Here is a 26086-nt window from a genome sequence, read left to right on the forward strand (position 1 = left end):
TCTCCTATGTATCTGAACCTCAAGAATTGAGCTCATGTCTGTATCTATATTGATCTTTTAACCATACTCTCTCTCTCTCTCTCTCTCTTTTGTTTTTTTTAAATACATTTTAGTTTAGTTAATAAGAATTGGCTGTATGTGTGTATTTGGGTAAGACCTGGAATATTCATTCCATCTGGAATATTCTTGGAGGTAATGTGTCTGATCCTTTGGGATTGGTAGAACCTTTTCTTTTATATGATGAAATAAGATTTACAGGAATCTTCATCATATTTGATTTGAGTACCTGGATGGAGGCCTGAACCTGGGCACTTTAAGGGAACTGTGTTATTGACTTCTGAATGATCAGTGAGATAATTAAGAAGCTGTTTTATACTGGCTTGGTAAATCTAAGTATTGAATTATTCACCAGTTTTGGGGTTTGTCTGCCCCATTCTTTGCAGTTCACCCTAATTGAATGACCTCAGCTAGCCCTCACTGGAACCATTGTCACAGTGGAATTAAATTAAATCCACGAACTGATGGTGGTTGTTGATAGAGTCAGAGGATTCAGAGATTGAACATTCCTTCGGGGGAAGAGAGGGGTGGTGAATTTCCCTACCCTGTAGAGGTAATTACTCCGGAATAAGAGCCCCAATTCAGCAAAATGTGTAAGCACATGCTTAACTTAAAGAATGGATTCAAATATGTGCTTATGTGTTTTACTGAATCAACTCCCAGGTTGAAAACACGTTGATAGCTTAATATAGGAAGCCCGTAACTTCTAGGTTACAGAGAGGATAGATTGTTCTTGGGAAAATTCAAACCCACAAAAATGTCTTGGGTTCAGTATTCCTCAGTGTAATAGGATAATTTGTATAGCTGTCTTGATCCAGGAGAATATCATAGTGCTTTACAAATTCCCACTGACAAATGCACAGAAGTGACTTTATACACTACTGAAATAAAGTAATCTCTATGAAGAAATGTGGCAACTATTTAATAGTGCACAGAAGGGAAGGACACCATTTCCCAGTTGCAATTGTAGGGGTGCGTTTAGCTAGGTCAGATGCAAATATCAGAGTCAGACTATATCACAGTACATGGGTTAATTTCTGACTCTAGTATTAACATCATGTAGAGCTAAATGCATCCCTGCAGTTGCAACTGGAAAGCACTGTTCTTCCCTTCTGGTCAAAGACTATTATCCTGTACAACCTAAGGTAGGTGTTTTGCGGCAGCCTCTGCTCCACATACTGACTTGGCTGTAACACATACAGTGTAGGAGATCTGTAATCACAATACAAGGAGGTGGCCTCCCTTATAACTGTTAGCCCAGTGGTTAGGGTATTTATACAGAATGTGTGTGGAAGACTCTAATTCAAGTCCCCACCCTCTGCCTGATGGGAAGGTATGTGAATGCATATCCTCCACCTCTCCGCTGAATTCCTGGTATACGAAAGAGAGATGTGAGAGACTGAATCACTGGGCTATGGTATATTCTAATGTGGGTGTCTCAGCTCTGGTCTACACTGGGGATGGGAGGGGGCGATCGATTTAAGTTACGCAACTTCAGCTAAGTGAATAATGTAACTGCAATCGAGATACTTTGATCGACTTACCGTGGTGTCTCCACCATGGGGAGTTGACTGCTGCTGCTCCCCCGTCGAGTCTGCCTGCACCTCTCGTGGCGCTGGAGTACAGGAGTCGATGGGCGAGTGCTCGGGGGTCATAGAATCATAGAATATCAGGGTTGGAAGGGACCTCAGGAGGTCATCCAGTCCAACCTCCTGCTCAAAGCAGGACCAATCCCCAACTAAATCATCCCAGCCAGGCCTTTGTCAAGCCTGACCTTAAAAACTTCTATGGAAGGAGATTCTACCACCTCCCTAGGTAACGCATTCCAGTGTTTCACCACCTTCCTAGTGAAAAAGTTTTTGCTAATATCCAACCTAAATCTCCCCCACTGCAACTTGAGACCATTACTCCTCGTTCTGTCATCTGCTACCACTGAGAACAGTCTAGATCCATCCTCTTTGGAACCCCCTTTCAGGTAGTTGAAAGCAGCTATCAAATCCCCCCTCGTTCTTCTCTTCCGCAGACTAAACAATCCCAGTTCCCTCAGCCTCTCCTCATAAGTCATGTGTTCCAGTCCCCTAATCATTTTTGTTGCCCTCCGCTGGACTCTTTCCAATTTTTCCACATCCTTCTTGTAGTGTGGGGCCCAAAACTGGACACAGTACTCCAGATGAGGCCTCACCAATGTCCAATAGAGGGGAACGATCACGTCCCTCGATCTGCTCGCTATGCCCCTACTTATACATCCCAAAATGCCATTGGCCTTCTTGGCAACAAGGGCACACTGCTGACTCATATCCAGCTTCTCGTCCACTGTCACCCCTAGGTCCTTTTCCGCAGAACTTTAGCTTCCTTTTCCCTGTCCCCGCAGTGCAGCCTGCTCTGAATCTTCAGAATCCACTTTAGCTTCCCCTACTAATTCTTCCCAGTTTGTGAGCAGCAGATCAAGAAGAGCTCTGCCCCTATTTGGTTCCTCCAGCACTTGCACCAGGAAATTGTCCCCTACACTTTCCAAAAACTTCCTGGATTGTCTGTGCAGCGCTGTATTGCTCTCCCAGCAGATATCAGGGTGATTGAAGTCTCCCATGAGAACCAGGGCCTGCGATCTAGTAACTTCTGTGAGTTGCCCGAAGAAAGCCTCGTCCACCTCATCCCCCTGGTCCGGTGGTCTATAGCAGGCTCCCACCATGACATCGCCCTTGTTGCTCACACTTCTAAACTTAATCCAGAGACTCTCAGGTTTTTCTGCAGTTTCATACTTGAGCTCTGAACAGTCATACTGCTCCCTTACATACAGTGCAACTCCCCCACCTTTTCTGCCCTGCCTGTCCTTCCTGAACAGTTTATATCCATCCGTGACAGTACTCCAGTCATGTGAGTTATCTCACCAAGTCTCTGTTATTCCAATCACATCATAATTCCTTGACTGTGCCAGGACTTCCAGTCTAGTCTAGATGCGATAAATCGATCTCCTTTGGATCGATCGCTTCCCACCGAGCCGGCGTGTAGTGAAGACATTTTCACACTTTAGGCTATTAATTGGAGAGAGTTTTTCTCTGGTTTTAAGGCTTTGACTAGTTTTTCATTATAACCCCTGTCTCCTTTCTCTTACTCACCTAAAGGTGAACTATTTGGCCTTAGATTATATGTATATAATTTTATGATGGAGAATGTCCCTACTATGTGTGAGTTAAATAATATTGGTTATCAAAGTTGAGGGTTTTAAACATTTGGGCCCAGATCCACAAAAGGAATTAGCATTGCAATATTCAGCATTGCACTATCTAACTTTTATGCACTTAGTCACTCAGTGGAATCCATAAACACACAATTAGGTGCCTAGGCTCCCTATACAATATATGGAGAAAGATAGGCACCTAAGAATGGGATCCACAAAAATCTCTCACACACACATGCTTTAAACTGCAGCATTTAACTTCATTTCTCCTGGACAGGAGACATGGATCTTGGTTGAATATTCTGCATCTCTGCACACATGCAGACAGCAGGGCAGGATAAATCAGCTCGAAGGGCTCAGAAACTTCCAGAACAGGGTGTGGCAGTTACCGGACATGCTCAGTAGCTGTTCTGAGGCTGTATATGAAGTTTTCATTGTGGTCAACTCACCTGGCATGTCATACCCTAGTCACCCTCTGAGCGGTGAGCCAATCAGAGTGCAAGGGGAAAAAGATTATAAATACAGGAGTCAAAGACAGTCCTATGGACTCAGTGGCTGATCAATGCAGGATCAAGAGATGCCTCCATTATGAGAGTTGGGTCCCAATCCCTGTACACTTCAGATACAGGGCAGTGCTATTCCAGCTTTATTTTCAAGGAAAGCCCTCTATTAGCATGATGTTTGGTTCACTGTGGTGTAACAGACCCACAGGGAGAGCTAGGGGAGGTGGAGTATTTTTCTACACAGCAAGCAGATTCCCACAGCAGAACCTGGGACAGATTTGGGTTCATCATGCTATGGTGCTAAAAAGAGCTGTGTAGTTGTTGGGGCTTGGTCCTTAGACCTGGGCTCTGAGCCTTGCTGCCGCAGGATCCTGTTTGCTGTGCAGACATATCCCCCAGGCTACAGTACCTGTGGAGCTTGCATTGAGCTAGCAGCTAACTCTTTTAAACTGGGGTTTTATCTCAGTTAGAGAATGAGAAGGGGGAAGAATGAGGTATGGGCTTGTGAATTCTTGCCTGACTTAGCTGGGCTTATGTGGAGAAAATGGAGTCCTATCGTGCGAGAGCCTTAAAGAGATCCAGAAAATGGATATTTTATATGTTGATCCCAATACCTATAGCCCTGTGGATACAGGCTGCAGACTTCTGTTTCACCAGCAACTGAAAGAAGTCAGCTATTAAGCCAAGGACTGGACTGTTGCTAGTTGAGGAGACCTCCAGATTGTTTGGTTGCTAACAGCATTGTGAAGTGTTTGAAATGTCTAAGATGCTGCCATTCCACAAGCTCTGAAGAGTACAGGTGACACACACTACATATTATGGTCACACTGTACAGATGGAATAGTCAGCTCTGAGAGACAATCTGAATGGAACGTGTTTTGCTGTGGGGCATAGAAAATGTTAGGTTGAACCCTGATATTTGAATGTTTGTAAAGAACAAGAGGGAACAAGTTTGTACAGGAAACACCAGCAGACTTACTGTCTAATTGCTTTTTTGTAAAAGTTTCAGAGTAACAGCCGTGTTACTAAGAAGGTGTATGATATTCGGTAACATGGGTAGCTGCCTCCCAGGCAACCCCTTTGTGGCCAGAGGTCACTCTATGGTACCCTGCCCCTGTTTCCCTTCTGCCTCTTCTGGACTCTTCCAGAACTCACAGTTCAAAGGTAGTTCAAAAAACACTCACAAGGGGTCCCATTTATTTAGTTCACTGGATTCACACGGACCCTCCAGGCTCCAAATTTAGTTCAGTTTATCTCCCTCAGTCATCTAAAATAACACAAAGTCTTTGAAAACAGAACACGAACTCACAGTCTTCATCCAGTTTCAACAGAGCACAGCTCACTTGACATTTTGGGGTTCACCCAGGCTACTAAGGTACTCAGTAAATAACTGCCTTGTAGCTCTGAATATCTTGTGGCTGTTCAGCTTTGGTTCACAGCTCTGACTCCAACAGCCTGTCAGAAGCCCACAAGCCTTACTCTGGCTTTGCCCAACTTGGTTACTCCATGCAGGCTGAATTTAGTATCCTTCCAGCCCCACATGTGCCCCCAAATCATCCTCCTACAGCTTCCAGTTCCTCCCACTGGACCCTCACAGGAAAAATATTCGGTTTTCTGCCTCTACAGAGACAGTATAACATTCCAATATGTTAGCTTACTAGAGTCACACACTTTACCAAACTTACCCAGCACTAATGATTTATAATGTAAGCAAAACAAAAAAGTGTATTAACAAAAGAGAATGGATTAAATGATACCAAGCAGAAGACATAAAGATAAAGATGGTTACAAGCAAATAAGTGAGAACATTTTTCTAAAAGTCTAAAACTTAATTTAGCAAGATACAGTCTTTGGTCAAGATGTTTTTTCTCTCACTCAGTTGTTTTTCCAGCTTTTTACTAGCTGGCCTGGCCATGACCCATCACAGAGATCAAATTGGTTGATTTCTTTGTCTTCTTAAAGTGAAGGATAACTTGGGGTACTTTGCACTTCTCTTTATAGTCCACTAAACCTTTGAAACATATTCCTCTGTAGGGTACCCCCAGATACACTGAGTAAAAGAGCTATAAATTTGGAAGATTAGGGTTCATGCTGGTTCCACCCTCCTGGTAGTTGCTAATATGCAAGCTGCCTTCATGCTGCAGCCTCCAATACAAATGAATAGCCCCTTGAATTTGGGCCACATGTGATTTGTGGTGTTGGCTTTTTTCCTTTGTTTGGAGAGAGCCTGTTTATCAACTTCCCCTGATATGCCTGGTTTAAACATCTTTTAGTCACAGACTTGAAAGCATAATATTAGTGAGTATCCATGATTTCATATACAACATTGTTGCACATCTTTTACAATGCTATTATTGACCAGTATGTTGTTAGTTTTCACATGATACCTCACAAAACATCTTTTGTACAAAAGTCATTGCAGTAGTGTGTAGAGTGTGAATACAGGAGAGGCTATGGGCACACACATTCCTTCCTGAGAGTGTGTCTGTCCTTTCGGCCAGTACCTCCTGCATGGAGTTTGTCCTCTATAGGCCTTTGCAGGTAGGCCTTTGCAGTCTCTCACAGGCCTCCCTGCCTGGAGAGCTAGGCTCACTCTCTCCAGCTGCTTGTGCTTTCCCCTGCTGACTCAGGGTCTTCTTGCTCCCTATAGTGTCTACAGACCTAGCTGCAGTTTCCCGGGCTTCCTTCTTTACCACTGCCACCTTCTTCTGTGTATGGGGAAGTGCCTGATTTCCCTCAAGGGGTGGTTCATTCTGTAATCAGGATTGTTTTAGCCCCATGCACTCCAGCCCACAGGGGAAGCCATCCTGTTACATGCTCTCTTTTTGAAACTGACTGGGAACTAGCAACATTTATTTACCAGGGTTTTACATACAACAGCCCTGAGATATAACTCTGTAACATTTTCTGAAAAGACTGAACTCTGGGTTGTGCTTCAGCAAAGAGTTAAGCTTAGGTGCAGGAAGAATGAGAGTGTAATAATTATACAAAAAATTGCATGTCCATCTCCTGTCCCTATTACACCAGCACATAGGTGGGGAGTCACCTAAGATACCCAACAGCAGATGTCCTAAGCCCCACCCCTTTTAGAGAGTTAGCTACCTAAATCCAGGCTAGAGGGAGGCACCTATCTCCACTTGGGATCCTCAGCCAGGACCCCTCTCCTCTTGGATTCAGGTGCCTAAGTCATTTCTTGACAGAACTGCAGCAGTGAATGCCTAACTCCAAAAGCTCTGCTGTTGAAATTGTTCCACTGTGTATAAAAAAATAAATACACATAGGGCCAGAGAAAGTGAGAATGACCATAATCTAGTGGCTAGGGCACTCACCTAAGATGGAAAACCCCTGTTCAAATCCCTTCTCTTCATCAGCCAGAGGAGGGAATTGTACCTGGCTTTCCAACATCCCAAGTGTGTGCCCTAACCACTGAGTTAAAGGTTATAAGGAAGGCAGTCACCCTCCTCCTCCTGGCCATTTTGTGAGGCATTAGGTATGCCTTAAGAACAGCGCCCTGACTGGACTGGGCCCTGCAGTTGAGATAGCTGATGGAATGCCTATGTTCACTTGGTTTGAGGACCCTGGTGGGGCTTAAGCATGAGATAGGCATGTAGGGGACTTTTAAGGAGAAAATGTAGGTGCCAAGTGATTTTAGGCATCTCCAGGGTCCAGCAACAACTAAATAGGGTTTTTTAAGGATCTTGGGGTGGTGCCTAAATTTTAGATTTAGGTGCCTAATGTGGAATTTAGGCAGCTATGTCCTTTTGTGGATCTGGGCCTAAGAGATTTTTCACTTCAAAGTCATTTTAAAGGTGTTGCAGACATATAGGTAAGGAGGCAACTTTGTTTTGCCAACCTGGTTTTGGGTTGTTTATCATACAAGTTTGGCTTTCTCAAGAGATCTTACAGCAGAGAAGAAGAATGAAGCACCTAATCAGTAAGAAAATCTTAGCTATCACCTCAAATAAGACTCAAAATAAAAAAAAACCCTTTCTTCAAGCTAGAGACATCAGACTCCAAAGATAGTACCATGACCTTCAGCAGCAATTCAGTGAAACTGTCTTGCAACATCAGAAGTCTGCAAGTTTGGATTTGGTACATAAGACTGAGTTGCATAAAGCGTTCACTGAATGTTATTGAAGGAAAAACTGATAATCTCTTCTATGATACTGGAAGATGTGAAGCACATGTTTCTCCTCAACAAATATAGCAGGGCAAGATATAATCTTTACAAATCTGATGGCTGATATCAAGGGGTGTGTGTGTGTGTGTGTTGAGGGTAGGAAGCTAGGCACAAGAATAAAATGAGGGCTAGATTCTCAGCTGGTGTAAATCAAAATGTCACTTAAAACCAGTTGATGATCTGGCCCACAGCTACTGGACTTACAGCTGGTGAAGTGTCCAAAGAACTCCCAGTATGAATGTGCTGAAAAATGTTGAGACATTGCAAAGTGATTTATTCGTCCATTCTTTCAGAAAGATTAGTTTCTCCAACAAGCTATTAGGAGTCACCTCATGAAAATGCACTTCAGCTGAACCCAGAGCAATCCTGAATACATTCAGTATGCAGATATAGAAGTCACAAATACAACTCTGTGGCTCTTAGACACTCTTGAATTTCAATGATCCCATACTTAAATACACTTTGATTATAATTCCTCCCTGCTAAAGGGGATAGTTTTGCTCAAGTCAAGTAATTAGTCATACTGAAAATCTGTTGTAGTTCTGTATCCAGCTAGACTGTATTTGATTTGGAATATAGAGGTCATACAGAGGGTGCCTTGAAGAAGATTTATTCCATTTAGAGAGAACAGTTTTAAAGTTATTTTCCACTTGAAGTTGAGGGAATCACTCTAAAACCAGAGTGATCTTTTGAAGTGCCCTCTCTGTGTTTATTCTGAGTCCCATTAAAAAGTCAACACTTTCTTAATGCTAAACAAAACTAGCTTGTGAAACAGAAATGACAAATGAATTGAATCTGAACTGAGTTTTGTCAGTGTCACTTCAGTCACTACTTCTTATGTTGCTCTGCTTCCCAGAGGTGCTTTTGTTTTGCCTATTGAAATCGTGTCAAAATATTGCAGAGTGATAATATAATTTAAAACACATGTTTGTCAAGTTTGGATACTATCCAGTTCCCTCTTCAGGGTTGAGACCTTTCGCTTTATCTTGATTCAGAGGAGCTAGGATTTAGTCTAGGCTAGTGGAATTATTGACAGTAGCATCTACATGGCCCAACTGAGATGGGAGCCACATTGTGCTAGGTGCTAGTAAGAGATAGTACCAGCTCCAAAGAGTTTACAATCTAACTAGACAAGACAGAGGGTGGGAGAAAGGAGTTATTGCTATTCCTATTTTACAGAAGTGAGCCAATGCAAAGATTAAACGATTTACTTTATGTCACACAGGAGTATCTGGAGAGGAGACAGGAAATGAACCAAGATCTTGTCAGCTTCAGTCCAGTGCTTTAACCACATTATACTGGGAAGCCACTTACTATACTAGGTATCTTCCAGAATCAAGGATTACAATGAAAAATGATGGGATACTATTTTAGAGTCACAAAAATTAAATCTCATGGTGCATTAAATCTCATGATACTTTCCCCAAGGGCTACACATTTATTGCTGTCGTGCAAGTTCAAAAAGGGAATGTTAGCAAAGGATGCACAGAAGTATCTATTATAAAGAAACCACAAGTAATGCCTGCTGAGAAAAGATGACGTTTATTTTGCTTTCTGGGTAATCTTGCATTGTTGCCCTGAATTGTCCTTTGAAGATTGTCTGTTAGTTTTTGAGTTGCAGTTTTGCATTCTGTTTTGCAAATATTGAAAGCAATAAAATAGCTTTATTATTTTGTCCCATGATACATTTACAATGGGTTACTCTACAAACTCAAAATTGGGCTTAATCTCTTTGTTTCAGAAAATATTAGTATTTGACTATTGTCAGAAATGTTGTGAAGGGTTCATGTTTAGCTATTCCACCTGGAAGCAGGCAGGGCACACCCTGACTGTTTTGTAGAAGCAATGCACACATTGCTCTATCCAAGGACAAGGGCTAGATATGAACCATGAGAACTTGATTGTTGGGACAGCAACTGTGGGAGGCTTTCTTAGCCTGGGCTCAAGGCCTGAGAACCAGAATTGTAGTAGATAAAGGATGGCAAATAAGTATATTAATCAACATCATACATTCCTTTGTGTATCTTTTTGCGGTAGCAGTGTGTAATGCTTAGGGGGGAGAAATATAATAAAAGGAGAAGGTGGAAGGCGGGGGGGCAAAACAGCCCATCTCAGCTGACCAGCCTGCTTGCTTGCATAAAGCTGTGTTCTGTCTCATCATTGAACTGCCACAACTGGCGCCCAAACGTGGGGCCCTCAGCACTCACCTCGCCCGGCAAGGGTTTCAGATGCGTCACTCATCCGCTTCGTGGATCCCGGTGAGTATTTTTCATTGTGGTGAGTATGGGAAGCTCCCTCTCTGCTTTGCAAGTGCAACACCGCAATGAGCTGCAGTATTTGCTGCGTAAGGCTCAGCATGACTGCCCGGCTCGAGCACTTACTCTCCTGCTACAGGAGGTGCGTGCCCAGTGCCCGTGGTATCCTGAAGCCGGAAGCCTTAAGCTAGCGGACTGGGAGCGATTGGGCCAGACATTGCACGAAGAGCCTCGGGCGCCCGTGCAGGCTTTACATGCCTGGCACCTCTGTCGCGACGCGATACTGCGTGTCACCTCGGATAGGCCCTCTTTCACGAGGCTGGTGATCTCGCCACGCCCGTCGGCTCCTGTAGCCATCTCCGTTGCAGCTCTCCCCCCTTCTACTGATGCAACCCAGCGTGTCGCTTCGGAAAGACCCTCTCCCGTACCCACAGCCCCCCCTCTCCCTGCTTTGCCCCCAGTGTCTTTATTACCACCGCCTCCCTTGCCTTCCCCACCGGAGCCAGTGTGTGATCACCCTCCGTCCGTGGGGCCCCATGCTCCGGGGCCCCCCGGAGGGTCATCTGTGTCTGCTCAGAAGCTTTCGCTGGTGCAACAAATGGTTCACGCAGCGAAAGCTCGATCAGATCTTACAGCGGAGGAGCTGGCTGATCTGGTCTCAGTTTGCCCGGTGACCTGGCAAAATAATAACCAGGGCAACCCTGTGGGCACCTGGACCACTTTGCCATACTTGGTGGTTAGAGAGGTAAAGAAAGCAATTCGTGAATTTGGCCTGACTAGCACCTTTGTGTGTGGTCTCATTGAAGGGATAGGTACTGGGTACTCCCTAATCCCCGAGGATTGAAAAACGCTGCTGCGCATGATGTTATCACCCAGTCAGTATGTTATTTGGATTAGTGAGTATCGGCAGATGGCAGAACGCCAAGCTCAGGTACATAGAGAGCACGGTATCATTTATGAGCATTTGGCAGGGGAGGGCCCGTTTGCTACTATTGAGATGCAGTCTCAACTCCCTCAGGCCGTCTTCCCCATTATTTCCACCTGTGCCCAGCATGCTTTCAAGAAGGTCCCGGATTCAGGCAAGCCTACCAAAAGCTTTGTCAGTATCCGTCAGGGTGCCTCAGAGTCCTTTTTGGATTTTACCAACAGATTGCATGAGGCTATCCTCCGACAGGTGGATAACACTGAGGCAGCTCACGAGCTCCTGTTAAAATTGGCAGTTGAAAATGCAAACGAGGATTGCCGCCGTGCTCTCCAGGCAGCGCAAGCCTCTGGTATTTTAGAGCTCTCAGACATGCTGCGGGCATGCCAAAACATCGGCACCCAAGCCCATAAGGCTGGAGTTCTGGCTGCCGCCAGAGAAAAACTGGGAAGGAGGGGAAGCGTTGTTACCGCTGTGGTAAGAAGGGTCATTTTCAGCGAGAGTGCCGCTCATCTAAGGCACCAGCCCAACCCTCAAAGAAGTGCCCCAAGTGTGGGAAAGGTTATCACTGGGCTAATCAGTGTCGTAGCGGGTCGGGAAATCGCGCGACGGGTCCCCCCCAAACCCAGGGTCAAACGGGGGTGTTTCCCACTCAGACAACCGCTCCTCTGCCTTCAAATCCGTAGACTCTATGAGGGCGGCGACTGCTGGAAGTGCAGGGCTTGATTTGATCATGCAGGAGGACACTGACTTTCGGCTGCCAGGGGAGGTCTGTGCCATACCTACACAGGTGACGGGACCTCTCCCTGCCGGCTTTGTAGGTCTTGTTCTCCCTCACTCACATGCTGGGAAACAGGGCTTTTTTGTCATTCCAGGGGTCATTGATGCTGACTACACAGGCATTATTAAGGTTCAGGTGTGGACTCATCTTCCACAGTCGCTCCCGCGTGGACGGTCAATTGCACAATTGATTTTAGTCCCCTATCAGGTGCCAGCTGCCGAGGATCGAACTCGGGGCGGAGGCGGCTTTGGATCGACGTTGTCTCACTCGCCGTCTCATAGCGCGTCTTCTCCACTTGTTGCTCTGACAATGTCAGTCCGCCCCTCGAAACCTCAGTTGACACTTCTCTTAAATGATGTTCCTTTTACAGGGCTGGTGGACACTGGAGCTGACGTTACGGTGATTCGTGATCTGGAGTGGCCGGTTAGTTGGCCTACGGTTCCTTCTAAAGAATTGTGGGGGATCGGGGGTAGTAAACCCGGGTGCCACAGTTTGTCTTGGGTCACAGTCTCTAAACCGGGAGGTCATGCCCTTGCTACTATCCGCCCTTTTGTACTCCCTGTCCACCTCAATATTTGGGGCCGTGATTTACTTACAAAGTTAGATACCACCCTCGATATTAACATCTGATGGCCCAAAACCCTCCCTCACCCACCGTGCCCTCCGCATTACCCTTGGTATGGCAATCCTTAGAGCCCGTATGGATTGACCAGTGGCCCCTCCCTCTAGAAAAGCTAAAAGCACTTCATTCGCTTGTGCAACAGCATTTGCAAGCACAGTGACTGGAGAGCTCCACTAGTCCCTGGAACACCCCGGTGTTTGTTATTAAGAAAAAATCGGGTGCTTGGCGGCTGTTACATGATTTAAGGGAAATAAATAAACGCATCCAACCTATGGGCCCCTTGCAATTTGGCTTACCAAATCCAAATTTAATTCCTCAAACCGATCAACTTTGTGTGTTAGATTTAAAAGATTGTTTTTTCACCATCCCCCTTTGCCCTCAAGATCGTGAAAAATTTGCATTTACGGTGCCACAATATAATAATCAGCAACCCTCTCAAAGGTATCAGTGGAAGGTCTTGCCCCAGGGAATGCAAAATAGTCCAACCTTGTGTCAGCTTTTTGTGAATCGGGCCCTTGCCCCTTTCCGTGCCCGGTACCCTTCGCTAAGGGTCTACCATTACATGGATGACATTTTGCTAAGTGGTCCCCGGGTCACGGCACAACAACTTAAATCTTTATCTCAGATTCTCGGCCAAAATGGCCTGTTAGTGGCACCAGAAAAAATCCAGCACTCTTATCCCTATCACTACCTCGGATATAAGGTTTTATAAACCTATGCTGCTCCGGTTCGTCCGGAATTAATTCTACCTCAACCCCTAACCCTTGTTAAATTACAACAAATTTTGGGTCATTTAAATTGGATTCGGCCCTACTTTCGTCTCCCCACTTCAATGCTGCAGCCGTTGTTTGAGCTCCTGCGTGGAGCCCATGCACCTGGTGCGGTTATTGCCATCACTGAAAAGCATACTGCCTGCATTCGACAAATCAATGCAGCATTGAGTCAGCAGTTTGTGGACAGACTCCCAGAGGTCCGTCCCTTATGATTGGTTCTTCTTGCCACCCCTCATACGCCAACTGCGGCTCTGTTTGTACCCCGTACAGACACAGCCGTCTCTATTATAGAATGGCTATACCTTTCATCCACCCCTCCTCGAAATATTTATCCGTATTTAGATGCCCTATCTGATCTTGTTCGTAAAGCCCGCCACCGTGCAGTGCAACTCACTGGCACTGATTTAGTTGCCATTGTGCTCCCCTTGTCCCGTACTGAATTTGACTCTTTGTGCCACACCTCCTTGGCCTGGCAGGTTGCTCTTTGTGATTATGTGGGAGAGATTTCTTACAATCCTCCAAAAGATCCTCGGTTGGTCATTACCCAAAAGGTGCCCCTAGTTGTTCATCGTCTTAGCCGCTCTCAACCCATTGTTTCCGCTGTCACTCTTTTTACTGATGGCTCTCCCCACCGAGGTGTAGTCACTTATCAGTTGGGTGACCCCCCTCGTTGGCATTCTCGTTTTACACTGCCTCAGCGTTCTGCACAGCGTTCAGAGTTAACTGCTGTTATTTTGGCCTTTCAACTTTTTGCTGATTGTCCCTTTAATTTAATTGTGGATACCCATTATGTTTATCAGGTAATTGATCATTTACCCCTTGCCCTCATTACCCCTCAGGTTAATGCAAACCTCCTTCGCCTGTTTTTGTCTTTGCAGCATCTTCTTGCCACTCGTCATTTCCCTTTCTTTGTTGCTCATATTCGCAGTCATACCCCTCTGCCTGGGCCACTCACTGAGGGCAATGCACGCGCCGATCGCGCATTGCGTGGTCAGGTAAATTCCCTTTTTTCTGACCCCATTGAAAGCCATGCCTTTTTTCATCAGTCTGCCTCTGTTTTGGCCCGGCAGTTTCACATTCCTGCTGATCATGCACGTTCCATTGTTCGTTCCTGCCCCCACTGTGCTGCTGCTGCTCCTACTTTTTCTTATGCCGTTAACCCCCGAGGTACCGCAGCAAATCAGCTGTGGCAGATAAATGTTACTCATGTGCCACAATTTCGCCCCTATTCATTTTTACATGTTTCCGTTGATACTTATTTGGGCTTCCTTTGGGCAACCCCACAACATGGGGAAGCCACTAACAAAGTTATTCACCATTTGCGGGCCTGCTTTTCTGTTATGGGTTGCCCCTGCCAAATTAAAACAGATAATGCCCCAGCCTACTGCTCTGCAGCCCTCTCCACCTTTTGTGCCCGCTGGGATGTCCGTCTTAAACACAAAATCCCTTATAATTCCACAGGCCAAGCCATTGTTAAACGTGCCAATCGCACCCTCAAAACCTTGCTAGATAAACAATTAAAACAAGGGGAGCTGCGTCTCCGAACCTTAGGAGACATTCAACAACAAATGCATATCCTCTTGTTTACTTTAAATAATTTAACACTGAATGCAGATCAGCAGACCCCTGCGGATCGGCATTTTCACAAATCTGAGGTACTGGAAAGACCACATGTCTTTTACCGTCAGCTGCCCGATCCACAGTGGCTGGGCCCAGTACCTCTAATCACTTGGGGTCGGGGATATGCTGCTGTGTCTCTCCCTGCAGGACCGTTGTGGGTTCCAGCTCGGTGTGTGCGACCGGCACTTAAACAACATGGCATGGCACCAGGGGCTGTCGAATTCCATACCAGAGTTTCAGCTGACTTTGGAGGAGACCGCGTTGCCCCCTGAGTCGACAACGACGGGACGGAAACGGAGGAGGCGTAGTGTCCCAAACCGGCCCGTGACATGGGGAGCAGTAAAAGCATTGGTCGCCGCGGCCCAACGAAGACTGGCAGCAGATCAACAGCCAGAGACTCCTGAGACTTTGTTTGTGGCAATTCTCGCCCAAATCACTGCTAATTCTGTGATGATTGTGTGCCTTTTGTGCCTGCTATTTCCTGTAGGGGTTGGCTCGGAAGCGCTTCCCCCGTTACGAGCCCGAATGACATATAATATATGGGAAAGATTGGCTTCAATAGCAAATGTTACCCACTTTTGTCTATCTAATTCTGTAGCAGCCGGAGATTTGTTAGGTACATGCCTTATTCCAGTATGTCATCACCCTGAGGAGATGGAGAATAAGACACTGTTCTCTGCTTATGCGAATCTTTCTTCCCAGTACTCTAGCATGGCTAATTGGGGCCCGGCCAACTATACTCTGCCTCGCACGGCTATATCCCTCCACACACCGTACCTGGCCGGGGCTCACAATGTCACCTGTGCGCGTGTAGTTAACTGCACTAGTACAAGGGTGCCCTTGGGCTGTCGAAAAATTTCTCAACCCCTTTTAAATTGTTCCCATGCTGTTAATGTTTCATATAATTATGGCCATATCATCCTACCATCAGGATGGTTTTTTACTTGCGGTTCACGCACCTTTAATTATATTCCTGCAAATTTAAAGTGATGGCACCCTTTGCTGTCTTAGTAGAATGACACTTATATTGCCTTTTGCTGGTCAAAACCGTAGTAAAAGAAGTGTACCCCTTTCAGATGATTGTATTGCAGATGTTGAGCTTTTTAGTCATGCTGAGTATACTGCCTTAGCGGCCTCTATTGTTGGGGTCCCCGCGCTTGCTATGTATTCAGCCAGAACTTTAAATAACCTGGCATGCTTTGCAGCAAAGGCAATTAATACAACATCCCAGGCTATTGCCTTACTTAACACAGAACAACACGAATTAAGGGACGCAATTTTGGATAACAGAGCAGCCATTGATTTTCTGCTCCTGAAACACCATCTAGGCTGCTCCACATTTCAGCACATGTGTTGCTTTAATTTAACTGATAATAGTCGCTCCATAGAAACTAGACTGGCTGAATTGGCCAGTTTTACAACACACGTACGCCAAGATCTGGGGTTTGAGGGTTTTTGGAATTGGCTTACAGGTTGGCTGCCCTCTCTAGAATGGCTGCGACAGCTTTTTGGTTATTCTGTGTTTGTAATCATTGGGCTTATTTTTTGCTGCTGCTGTGTACAATGTATTCCTTCCTTGTTAAGACTTTGTAAAATTTCGCCCTGGAAAGCTCCCCAGGTTATGTCCTTGTCTGTCTGGGAGTTAAATAGCATGACAAAACAAATTGACGGCTACCATGAGATGGCCAAATATCATTAAATAAAAAACGGGGGGATGAAGGGTTCATGTTTAGCTATTCCACCTGGAAGCAGGCAAGGCACACCCTGACTGTTTTGTAGAAGCAATGCACACATTGCTCTGTCCAAGGACAAGGGCTAGATATGAACCATGAGAACTTGATTATTGGGACAGCAACTGTGGGAGGCTTTCTTAGCCTGGGCTCAAGGCCTGAGAACCAGGATTGTAGTAGATAAAGGATGGCAAATAAGTATATTAATCAACGTCATACATTCCTTTGTGTATCTTTTTGCGGTAGCAGTGTGTAATGCTTAGGGGGGAGAAATATAATAAAAGGAGAAGGTGGAAGGCGGGGGGGGCAGAACAGCCCGTCTCAGCTGACCAGCCTGCTTGCTTGCATAAAGCTGTGTTCTGTCTCATCATTGAACCGCCACAATGTTGTAGTTAAATTTTTAGATAAGCTTTATGGAAACATCAGGAAGTCTCCACAGTCTGATGATGGATCTTAATCCCTGCCTTCCTCCAATTTCATACCTGACCTATTATGCTATATAGATTTAAGTTGTCAGATGGAATATAGGCAAACCTATGGGTTCATTACTGGATATTTTCTAATTAAACAGGACTGAAATTTTTTTATTATAACAAAGTAATTGTTCTTAGACTACGTCCACATTTCAATTTCTTGCAACCTTCAGCAAGGAATGCTCTGTTCCTGAGACCATTTGTGCACACACATAGGTGCACATTTATAGCAACTCACCAAGAACTACAGCCAATGCTTGAAACATCTTGCTTCCAAGCCTGTGGAACACAGAGTGCTACTCAACCAGTGTACCACAAGGTTCCCAATGACACCTCATCAAGGAAGAGCTTTCAATCCTCATTGCAGTATATGGACCATGGTTATGAACCTAAATAGTAGTAAGGTTTAATACAGGTTATACAAAGTTATTGTGTGGAGCAGCAGCTGTTGTTACGTAAGAGTGCTCAGTATACCTGCAGAGACCAAAGGGTCATCTTCCATTTTGCAAAACAGGGCTCTGCACTCCAGGTGGCTGCAGTGGACACCAGGGACTAGTTGCTGTTCTGTTAATAAAAGTAATTTAAATGGTAAATACAAAACTTCTATGGCTTAAAGAACACGGTAAAATATGTTAGTGTAACCCTTCTGCCAGTCAGAGTTGGCAGCAGCAAGGGCTGGATTCAGTGTCTAGGAGTTCCTTTTCAACAATTCAACACAAAACCAGCTCAAGCCCCCACCCAGTGATGTGGGACAACTACATGCCACCCCCCCTGGGTGCCTCTAAGAAGCAATACTTCCCCTCCTGCAAGCACAGAGTCTAAGTGTAGCAAAGAAACTTTTAATAAGCAAGGGGGCAGTAACTCAGCATTAATTTGGGAAAACACTGCAAACAGGGTTCATAAACCTAGACCACGGGCAAAAGACCAACCCCCAAGTAAGTTGGGCAGTATCCTTTTGCCTCAGGATCTTAAGTCCAGCAACCAAAAGTCCCTTTAACGTGCCCATCCCTTCTCTGCACCCCACTCACAGTTGCTGCCCTTGGTCAGTGCAGACTCAGAGTCCAGAGGTGCATCTGCAGAGTTCACCTCCAATCCTGGGTGGAGGGGGCATTGAGAAGGTACCTTACTCATCTGCTGCCCAGGCACTCGCTCAACACTCCTCTCTGCCAGCTGCTCTGCTGTCCAATTGCTGTGCTTCTCTGCCAAGCTCCGCTCTGATCCTCTCCACCAGCTATCCTGCTGGCCGATCACCACGCCTCTCTGTGGGGTTCCACACCGGTCTTTTCCAGCAGCCACTTTGCCGGCTGATTGCCACACAGCTTCGCTGGCTGTTGGGATGTCTTCAGGTCCCACCACTTAACACAGCTCTCAGTGATTCCAACTGTTGGTGTACACTAGGCAGTCTCTTGCATCAGAGACACTGTCCCAAAGCAGCTCTAACACGTAGACCTAGGTATCAGTGATTTCAGCTCTGTGTTGTTTAACAAGACTCTCAAATGAGTCTAAAGTAGCTCTTTTATTACAGAGGGGACAGAGAAAGGCTCAAATGATGTCTAAGACCTTTGAGCAGGGCCCATACCACCAACTACAAATACCTATCCCCACCCTTTCTTCACTCACTGGACTTTGGAACCCAGGTCCCCCACCTAGTGAGTGCCGTTTAGTTCAGGAAGAGTCCCTCAATCAGGGTATGCCAAGCACAATTTTGCTGCCCTGGACTCACACAACAAGGATAACAACCCTTTATTACTCATGCTCCAATAATGAGGGGACTGGGGACCCAACACCCACCAAAAGTGATCTTTAGGGCAAGTATTCCCATCATGCTGAGTGCCTAGGCAGGGTGGGTATGCCCATGTAAACGAGATCAGCTCCTGAAGTCCTCTTCCACAGCTCATCACTAGATGTCAGCTGTGAGCACTTTCAGACCCTGCTTATATCAGCATGGTCTGACACTAGTTTGGCCATATAGTACTTGTAACAGTTGTAACAACAGTCTATAAAGCATATTATTGCTTTTGCACATAATATTGCTAATGTGATGTATTCACTAGGAAAAAAGCCTATTTTTTTCAAATGATACTTTTTCCCTCCAAACTCCAAATGGAGTTTGGGTAAAAGCAAAAATATGCTTCATTCAAGTTCAGTGTTGTGATTACACTGTATGAATGGTCCAATCTTCACAAGATCTGATAGGAAGCTTGCACCATATCTCTATAATAGGTTTTCACAAAACCACAGACCATATGTGGATACTTGTAGTGTACATCAAAATGGGTTGCATAAAAAAAAATGTTCGAGACCAAAAATTAAGATTATCTTCAAGGAAACCTGAGAACCTTGAAAGGAAGTAGGATTTCACCCAGGCCCCCCAAGTATTGATAAAAACACATGAATTCTAAGTTGTGACTGACTTTTTACAAAACCACACATCAGAAGTTATGAAATTGCAGAGGTAAGATAACCCCAAACAATATCAATTCTGCCTCATAGTTCTGTCTACTTTCTACTTAAAATTATCGCATAGCAACCCCCTCTAAGGGTATGTCTACCCTACAACATTAGGTCGAATTTACAGAAGTCGTTTTTTTAGAAATCGGTTTTATATATTTGAGTGTGTGTGTCCCCACAGAAAATGCTCTAAGTGCATTAAGTGCATTAACTCGGCGGAGTGCTTCCACAGTACCGAGGCTAGAGTCGACTTCCGGAGTGTTGCACTGTGGGTAGCTATCCCACAGTTCCCACAGTCTCTGCTGCCCATTGGAATTCTGGGTTGAGATCCCAATGCCTGATGGGACTAAAACATTGTCACGGGTGGTTCTGGGTACATATCGTCAGGCCCCCATTCCCTCCCTCCCTTCGTGAAAGCAAGGGCAGACAATCGTTTTGCGCCTTTTTTCCTGAGTTACGTGTGCAGACGCCATACCACGGCAAGCATGGAGCCCGCTCAACTCACTGTCACCGTATGTCTCCTGGGTGCTGGCAGATGCGGTACTGCATTGCTACACAGCAGCAGCAACCCATTGCCTTGTGGCAGCAGACGGTGCAATACAACTGGTAGCTGTCATCGTCATGTCCGAGGTGCTCCTGGTCGCCTCTGTGAGGTCAATCAGGAGCGCCTGGGCAGACATGGGAGCAGGGACTAAATTTGGAGTGACTTGATCAGGTCATTCTCTTTAGTCCTCCGGTCAGTCCTATTGAACTATCTTATGGTAAGCAGGCAGGTGACATGGATTGCTAGCAGTCCTATTGCATCATCTTCTGCCGGGCAGGCAAGAGATGAGGATGGCTAGCAGTCCTATTGTACCATCTTCTGCCGAGCAGCCATGAGATGTGGATGGCATGCAGTCCTTCTGCACCGTCTGCTGCCAGCCAAAGATGTAAAAGATAGATGGAGTGTATCAAAACAAGAAATAGACCAGATTTGTTTTGTACTCATTTGCAAACCCCCACCCCTGCCCCCCGTCTAGGGGACTCATTCCTCTAGGTCATACTGCAGTCACTCACAGAAAAGGTGCAGCGAGGTAAAACTAGCCATGTATCAATCAGAGGCCAGACTAACCTCCTTGTTCCAATAAGAACAATAACTTAGGTGCACCATTTCTTATTGGAACCTTCCGTGAAGTCCTGCCTGAAATACTCCTTGATGTAAAGCCACCCCCTTTGTTGATTTTAACTCCCTGTAAGCCAACCCTGTAAGCCATGTCAGTCGCCCCTCCCTGTGTCAGAGCAACAGCAAACAATCGTGCATCTGAGTTGAGAGTGCTGTCCAGAGCAGTCACAATGGAGCACTCTGGGATAGCTCCCGGAGGCCAATACCGTCGAATTGTGTCCACAGTACCCCAAATTCAACCCGGCAAGGCCGATTTAAGCACTAATCCACTTGTCAGGGGTGGAGTAAGGAAATCGATTTTAAGAGCCCTTTAAGTCGAAATAAAGGGCTTCATCGTGTGGACGGGTGCAGGTTTACATCGATTTAACGCTGCTAAATTCTACCTAAAGTCCTAGTGTAGACCAAGGCTAACATTGACAATAAGAGTCACATGACCCTGTTATGGTGTGCCATACTGATTATTCTAATGTTTACATTAGCCCCCACTAGACTATCACAGGTTATACTCCAATACACACTCCCTTGACAAGTTAGTAACATTCCCTTTCTTATAATGCATAGAACAAATTTACATTCTATCCTCATCTACCAGTCACTGGATGGACTCTGAGCATGGCTAGGGCAAAGGTAAGATTCCTCGGGGTGCCTTAATTCTGTACTCCTGTGCCTTCCAGTGTTTGGTCTGTGTAATCTACAAAGTAGCTCTCTAATGTTCATTGGCTTTAAATTACTGATAGTATCTACAATCTTAATTCTACCGTAAACAGTCTTGGAATGGTTATTGTGAGCAGCAGTTGTGAAGTACGTCCCTTAACTATGCTTTGCACTTAGCTATTGCAATCAAACCCTCTAGTTGATGCAATTTCTCTTAGCTTTATTTGTACCTCAGATAATGACTTTTTAGTAATAGCATTACACATTGAAATTGAACTGTGCAAAACAAAAAGATGCACTGCTGAGTGATATCTGTGTCTTGTATAAAATAATTGTTTTTTTCCATAAGCAGTAATATTGTTTGGCTTTCAAGGGTGATGGTAATTTTAACTCTTTTTGACTCAAGCAGCTAGTCAAAGTTGGGGTCCTGCGGATACTTAGCTGGCAATTGATGGAGTTGGGTACTTTCTTTGATGCAGTCTTGCTTTTTACAAAGAATGCATGAAGTCCTGCTTCTTCAAATGCAGGAGGAACTAAGAACAAAAGAATATTTTCTTAGTGTACAGCCCCATGCTTCTTTCTTCAACGCAAAACCCAAAAAAACCCTCTACCTTTTCCCAAGGTTATACACTGTACTTACAGGCTCCTGCTTGGCTTTCTTGCTTCCAATCATCTCTGTTCCTGTGTGTTCAGCTCCTACCTGGTCACAATACTTGTGGGGCAAACCACAACTGGTCCAGGGCTGCTCATTCAGCAGCCCTGACTCATCACTCCAGCAGAGCCTGCCGTGATTCAAACCTCAGGGATGCTGCAGCTGGCTCTCCCTCGGCAGGGTCCATGTCAGATGACTGCAAAGCACAGATATTTCACCCTTATATTCACAGCTGCAAGTTAGTCTGTGTAAAAGCACCACTCAGCTAGGAATCCTCCTGCTGCCTTGTAGTGTTACAGACTCCCGAGGCTTCCAACCTGCCCTTGATCCTGTCTCTGTCCCTATTCATGCTCAAGCCTTGTCACAGGCTGCTTCAGCCTTGTCTGTGCCCTAGTCTGATCCTGGTACAGCCCTGTTCTTGACCCGCTCCAGCTCTGCACCTGCCTCCTGACCCCCGACCCTTGGACTGACTCCAGTCTGGCTTTGACCTTTGGCCAGTTCCTTGACTCTGATTACCATCCTGATTGGGCTTATCTATGGACTCTGAATCCTGTTCTGACCCATAGCTTGTCTCCAGATCCTGGTTTCAGTGCTGTCCTTGGCCTGGTCTTGACCCAATGACGGGCTTTGACCACTGCTCCAACCACCAGGCCTGAGTGCCTAGGACCTAGAGCTTGACAGTTTGCGCAGACTCCACCATACTGGACTCCAGGGCCTCGCTGGAGCTCCTGTGTGCTGCAGCCTCGAAGACTGCATCCCTACTCCAGAATCAAATTGCCAAGATCCAGTTAAAGAATGCCTCCCTCCAAATGCAGGTCTAGATCCCAACAGCACCCTCAGGCCCACCCATAGTGGCAGTCCTGGAGCATAGTCTGAAAATCCCTTGCCAGACTGGTTTGATGGTGACTGCCGCAAGTTTTGAGCGTTTATTAACCAGTGCTGCTTGCTGTTCCTGAAGTGCAATCCTTGTATCCAGATGATCAGATGAAGCTGGGCCTGGTTATCAGCCTGCCATCTGGCAAAGCCTAGACTGGGTATCACCCACCCTGGAATGGGCTTACTTGATGCTTGACAGATTTGAGGACTTTATCCACTCCTCCTCATTAATATTTGATGACCCCAGCAGAGCCTGCACCACCTAAGCAGTCCTACAGTTCTATACAGGGTTTGTGACCTGTCTCCAACTATACAGCCCACTTCTGGCACCTGGCCATTGATATGGCCTGAAACAAGGAAGCCCAGATCCACCATTTTCATCAGGGACTGAACGACACCATAAAGGACAAGCTGACTGAAGTTGCCTCCCTCCTCCGCCAGCTGAGTTACTACCCCACAGTGAGATCTGCGTAAGTGTTGAAAACCAGCTGCTCAGGCCTCTCCAGGAAAAGAAGAGGCTTCCCTCCATTCCCAGCCTAGTTTTGAGGACCCCTATGCATGCTCTTTGCCCAGTTATAGACCTGATTGACAGCATCAGGAGGCACTTCACAGATCAAGAGAACGAGTACTGGTGCCAAAATGGCCTCTTCCTATATCTCAGGGAAGGTGGCCATTATGCTTCAGGGTGTCCCCACAAACCCCAACCTGCTAAGATGCAGGAAACATCCCCTTCCAGCCCCAGAAGAGTAGTTGCAGCTGGACATAACCCAGAAAGTAAGCACCCCAAATGAACCCCTCTGCTGCTTACATGTGCCCCTGTCCAAACAAAGCCCTACCAACTCCCCCTCCAGCTCCAGGTCCAAGCCAAAGTGAACTGTACCCCACTCACATTGATTGACTCAGGATGTCCGGCAACTTTATTGACTTGACCTTTCCATGAACCAGCCACTTGTCCATCTGGAGGAAACTTGTCCCAGAGCAGGTAAAGACTATTTATGGCAGTATGCTGAATTCTGGGCCAATTTCCCATGAGACAGCACCTCTCTGGGTTGAGATCTGGGACCACCAGAAATTATGCAGTTCAACCTGATCTTTTTGCTGCACTTTCAGGTCATATTGGGCCTCCCCTGGGTATCTGAGCATTTCCAGGTGGTGTGCTGGGGGGGGGTCTGGTTTGATTCTGGGGTTTGCTGATTGTGGCATATAGGAAGATCCAGCGAGGGGAAGATGGAACTGGCCCCTGGGAAAGTATCCTCCCTGATTAGCGCTACATCAACATCAGGAAATACTGGTTCCTTAATTCCAGCCAAGTATCATAACCTTGTGAACATGTTCAATACGAAGAATGCTGATGTCCTACCCCCTCGCTGACCCTACAACTGCCCCATAGACCTCCAAGATCCCTTCTGGGCGCATTTATTCTTAATCAGAACCCAAGCTCAAGGCCCTGTGAGATTACTGTATGAAAATCTGGCTAAGAACTTTGCTCGGCCCTCCAAATCCCCTGCTGAAGCCCCTATCCTGTTTGTTAAAAAGGACAGAACACTGCCTCTGTGTTGATTATCAGGCTTTGAATAGTATTACCATCAAGAACAAATACCCTCTCCTGCTGATCAACTAGCTGCTAGAATGGGTTGGCATTAGCAAAGGTCTTCCCAAAGCTTGACCTGCATCGTGCATACAAGTTCGTCTGCATCGGGGAGGGCAATGAATGGAAGACAGCCTTCCACATCAAGTATGGCCAAGTATGGTTATGCCTTAGGACTCTCCAAAGCATTGTCCACATTATAATAATGATATTTTCAAAGATATCCTAGACAGTTCATTCTCATCTATACAGATGACATTTCAACTTCTCTGAAAACCAGCCTCTGCACAACCAGCACATTTGACAAATGCCTCAGGAAAAATGGCCTATTCATCAAACTGGAAAAATGGGTATGTGACCACACCACCATTGATTTTCCTGGCTATGTCAACCTACTCAATGGGATTAGTATGGAGCTGTTGAAAGTTTCCACCATAGTGGACTGGGCCTTGCCAAAGACCACCTGTGATATCCAGTGCTTCCTGGGATTCACAGATTTCTAGCAGAGGTTCATCAAGGAATTCTCCTGAGTGGCCCCAATTCTGCCATAAGAATTCTGACTTCAGCTAGATGTCTGAGGCCCAAAGAGCGTTTGAGCAACTAAAGAAGACCTTCATCTCTGCACATATATTGAAGCACCCAGACCTGTCCAAGCTCCTTGTTGTTGAGGCAGGCTGTCCTAATTTTGCCATCGGGGCAGTACTGTCACAACAACAGGGGTCACTGAGCATTCTCCACCCATACACATTCTGTTCCAGAAAGCTAACTCCCACAGAACAGAAGTAAGAAATCTATGACAAAGAGCTGCTACTCATCAAGGCCACCTTTGAGGAGTGGTGTTGGCACTTGGAAGGTCTGCATTTCCTCATTCAAGTATTCATCAACCATAAAAATGTAGAAAACCTGTGATCCCTGAAGGCCGTCAGCCAGTGCCAGATCCTGTGGTCTCTGTCTTTCTCTTATTTTAGATCATGCTACATTATTGGCCTGGAGGCCGCAATGGCAAGCCCAATGCACTGTCCCACAAGGGAGAGTACCTTGATGGCAAGGAAGGACCATCAGAACTTTCCATCATCCTGCCAGTGTGCTAGTGAACATGGACCTTTTAGCCCTCATGAAATCCTCTCTGTCAAGCAACCAATTTATGACTAAATAGCTTTTGCCCAATGTCAAGCCTGACCCAGGTTTCTCTGTTAGAAAAGGAATACTTCTGTTCAAAGAGTGTGTTTATGCTCCCACAGGCCCGCCTCATCTCACAATTCTTTGACTGTGCCATGACTAACCTCCAGCTGGATATTTTTGACATTGGAAGACCATAAAACTGATTGCATGACTTTTCTGCTGGCCAGATTGCACACTTCTGTGAGATCATAAGTTGACTCATGCAAGATATATGGTGCTATGAAGGTTCCCCACACTAAACCCCTCGGTGATGTGGTCCCCCTACCTACTCTTTTCTGACCCTGGGAATCTATATCAATGGATTTTTTGTCGTGCTTCCTAACACCCAGAACCATAGCATCATATTTGTAGTCGTAGACCTCCTATTCAAGATGTCCTGCTTCATGCCCTGAAGGGTTCATGTAGCGTTCATGCACCTGGAAACATT

The 26086-nt window shown here is 45.8% G+C and overlaps 1 protein-coding gene across 1 annotated transcript; it reads left to right on the top strand.

Annotated features, from left to right (window-relative positions):
- Positions 1-10035: 10035 nt before the first annotated feature.
- LOC311523657 (uncharacterized protein) lies at positions 10036-16909 on the top strand. Its single transcript, XM_084633859.1, has 3 exons — positions 10036-10195; positions 12247-12299; positions 15039-16909. Exons 1-3 carry the CDS (start codon positions 10147-10149, stop codon positions 15879-15881), a joined length of 945 nt encoding a protein of 314 aa, XP_084489985.1. The 5' UTR covers positions 10036-10146; the 3' UTR covers positions 15882-16909.
- Positions 16910-26086: the final 9177 nt, after the last annotated feature.

The sequence above is a fragment of the Lepidochelys olivacea genome, assembly GCF_965140295.1.
Source record: "Lepidochelys olivacea isolate rLepOli2 genome assembly, chromosome: 1".
NCBI lineage: Eukaryota > Metazoa > Chordata > Testudines > Cheloniidae > Lepidochelys > Lepidochelys olivacea.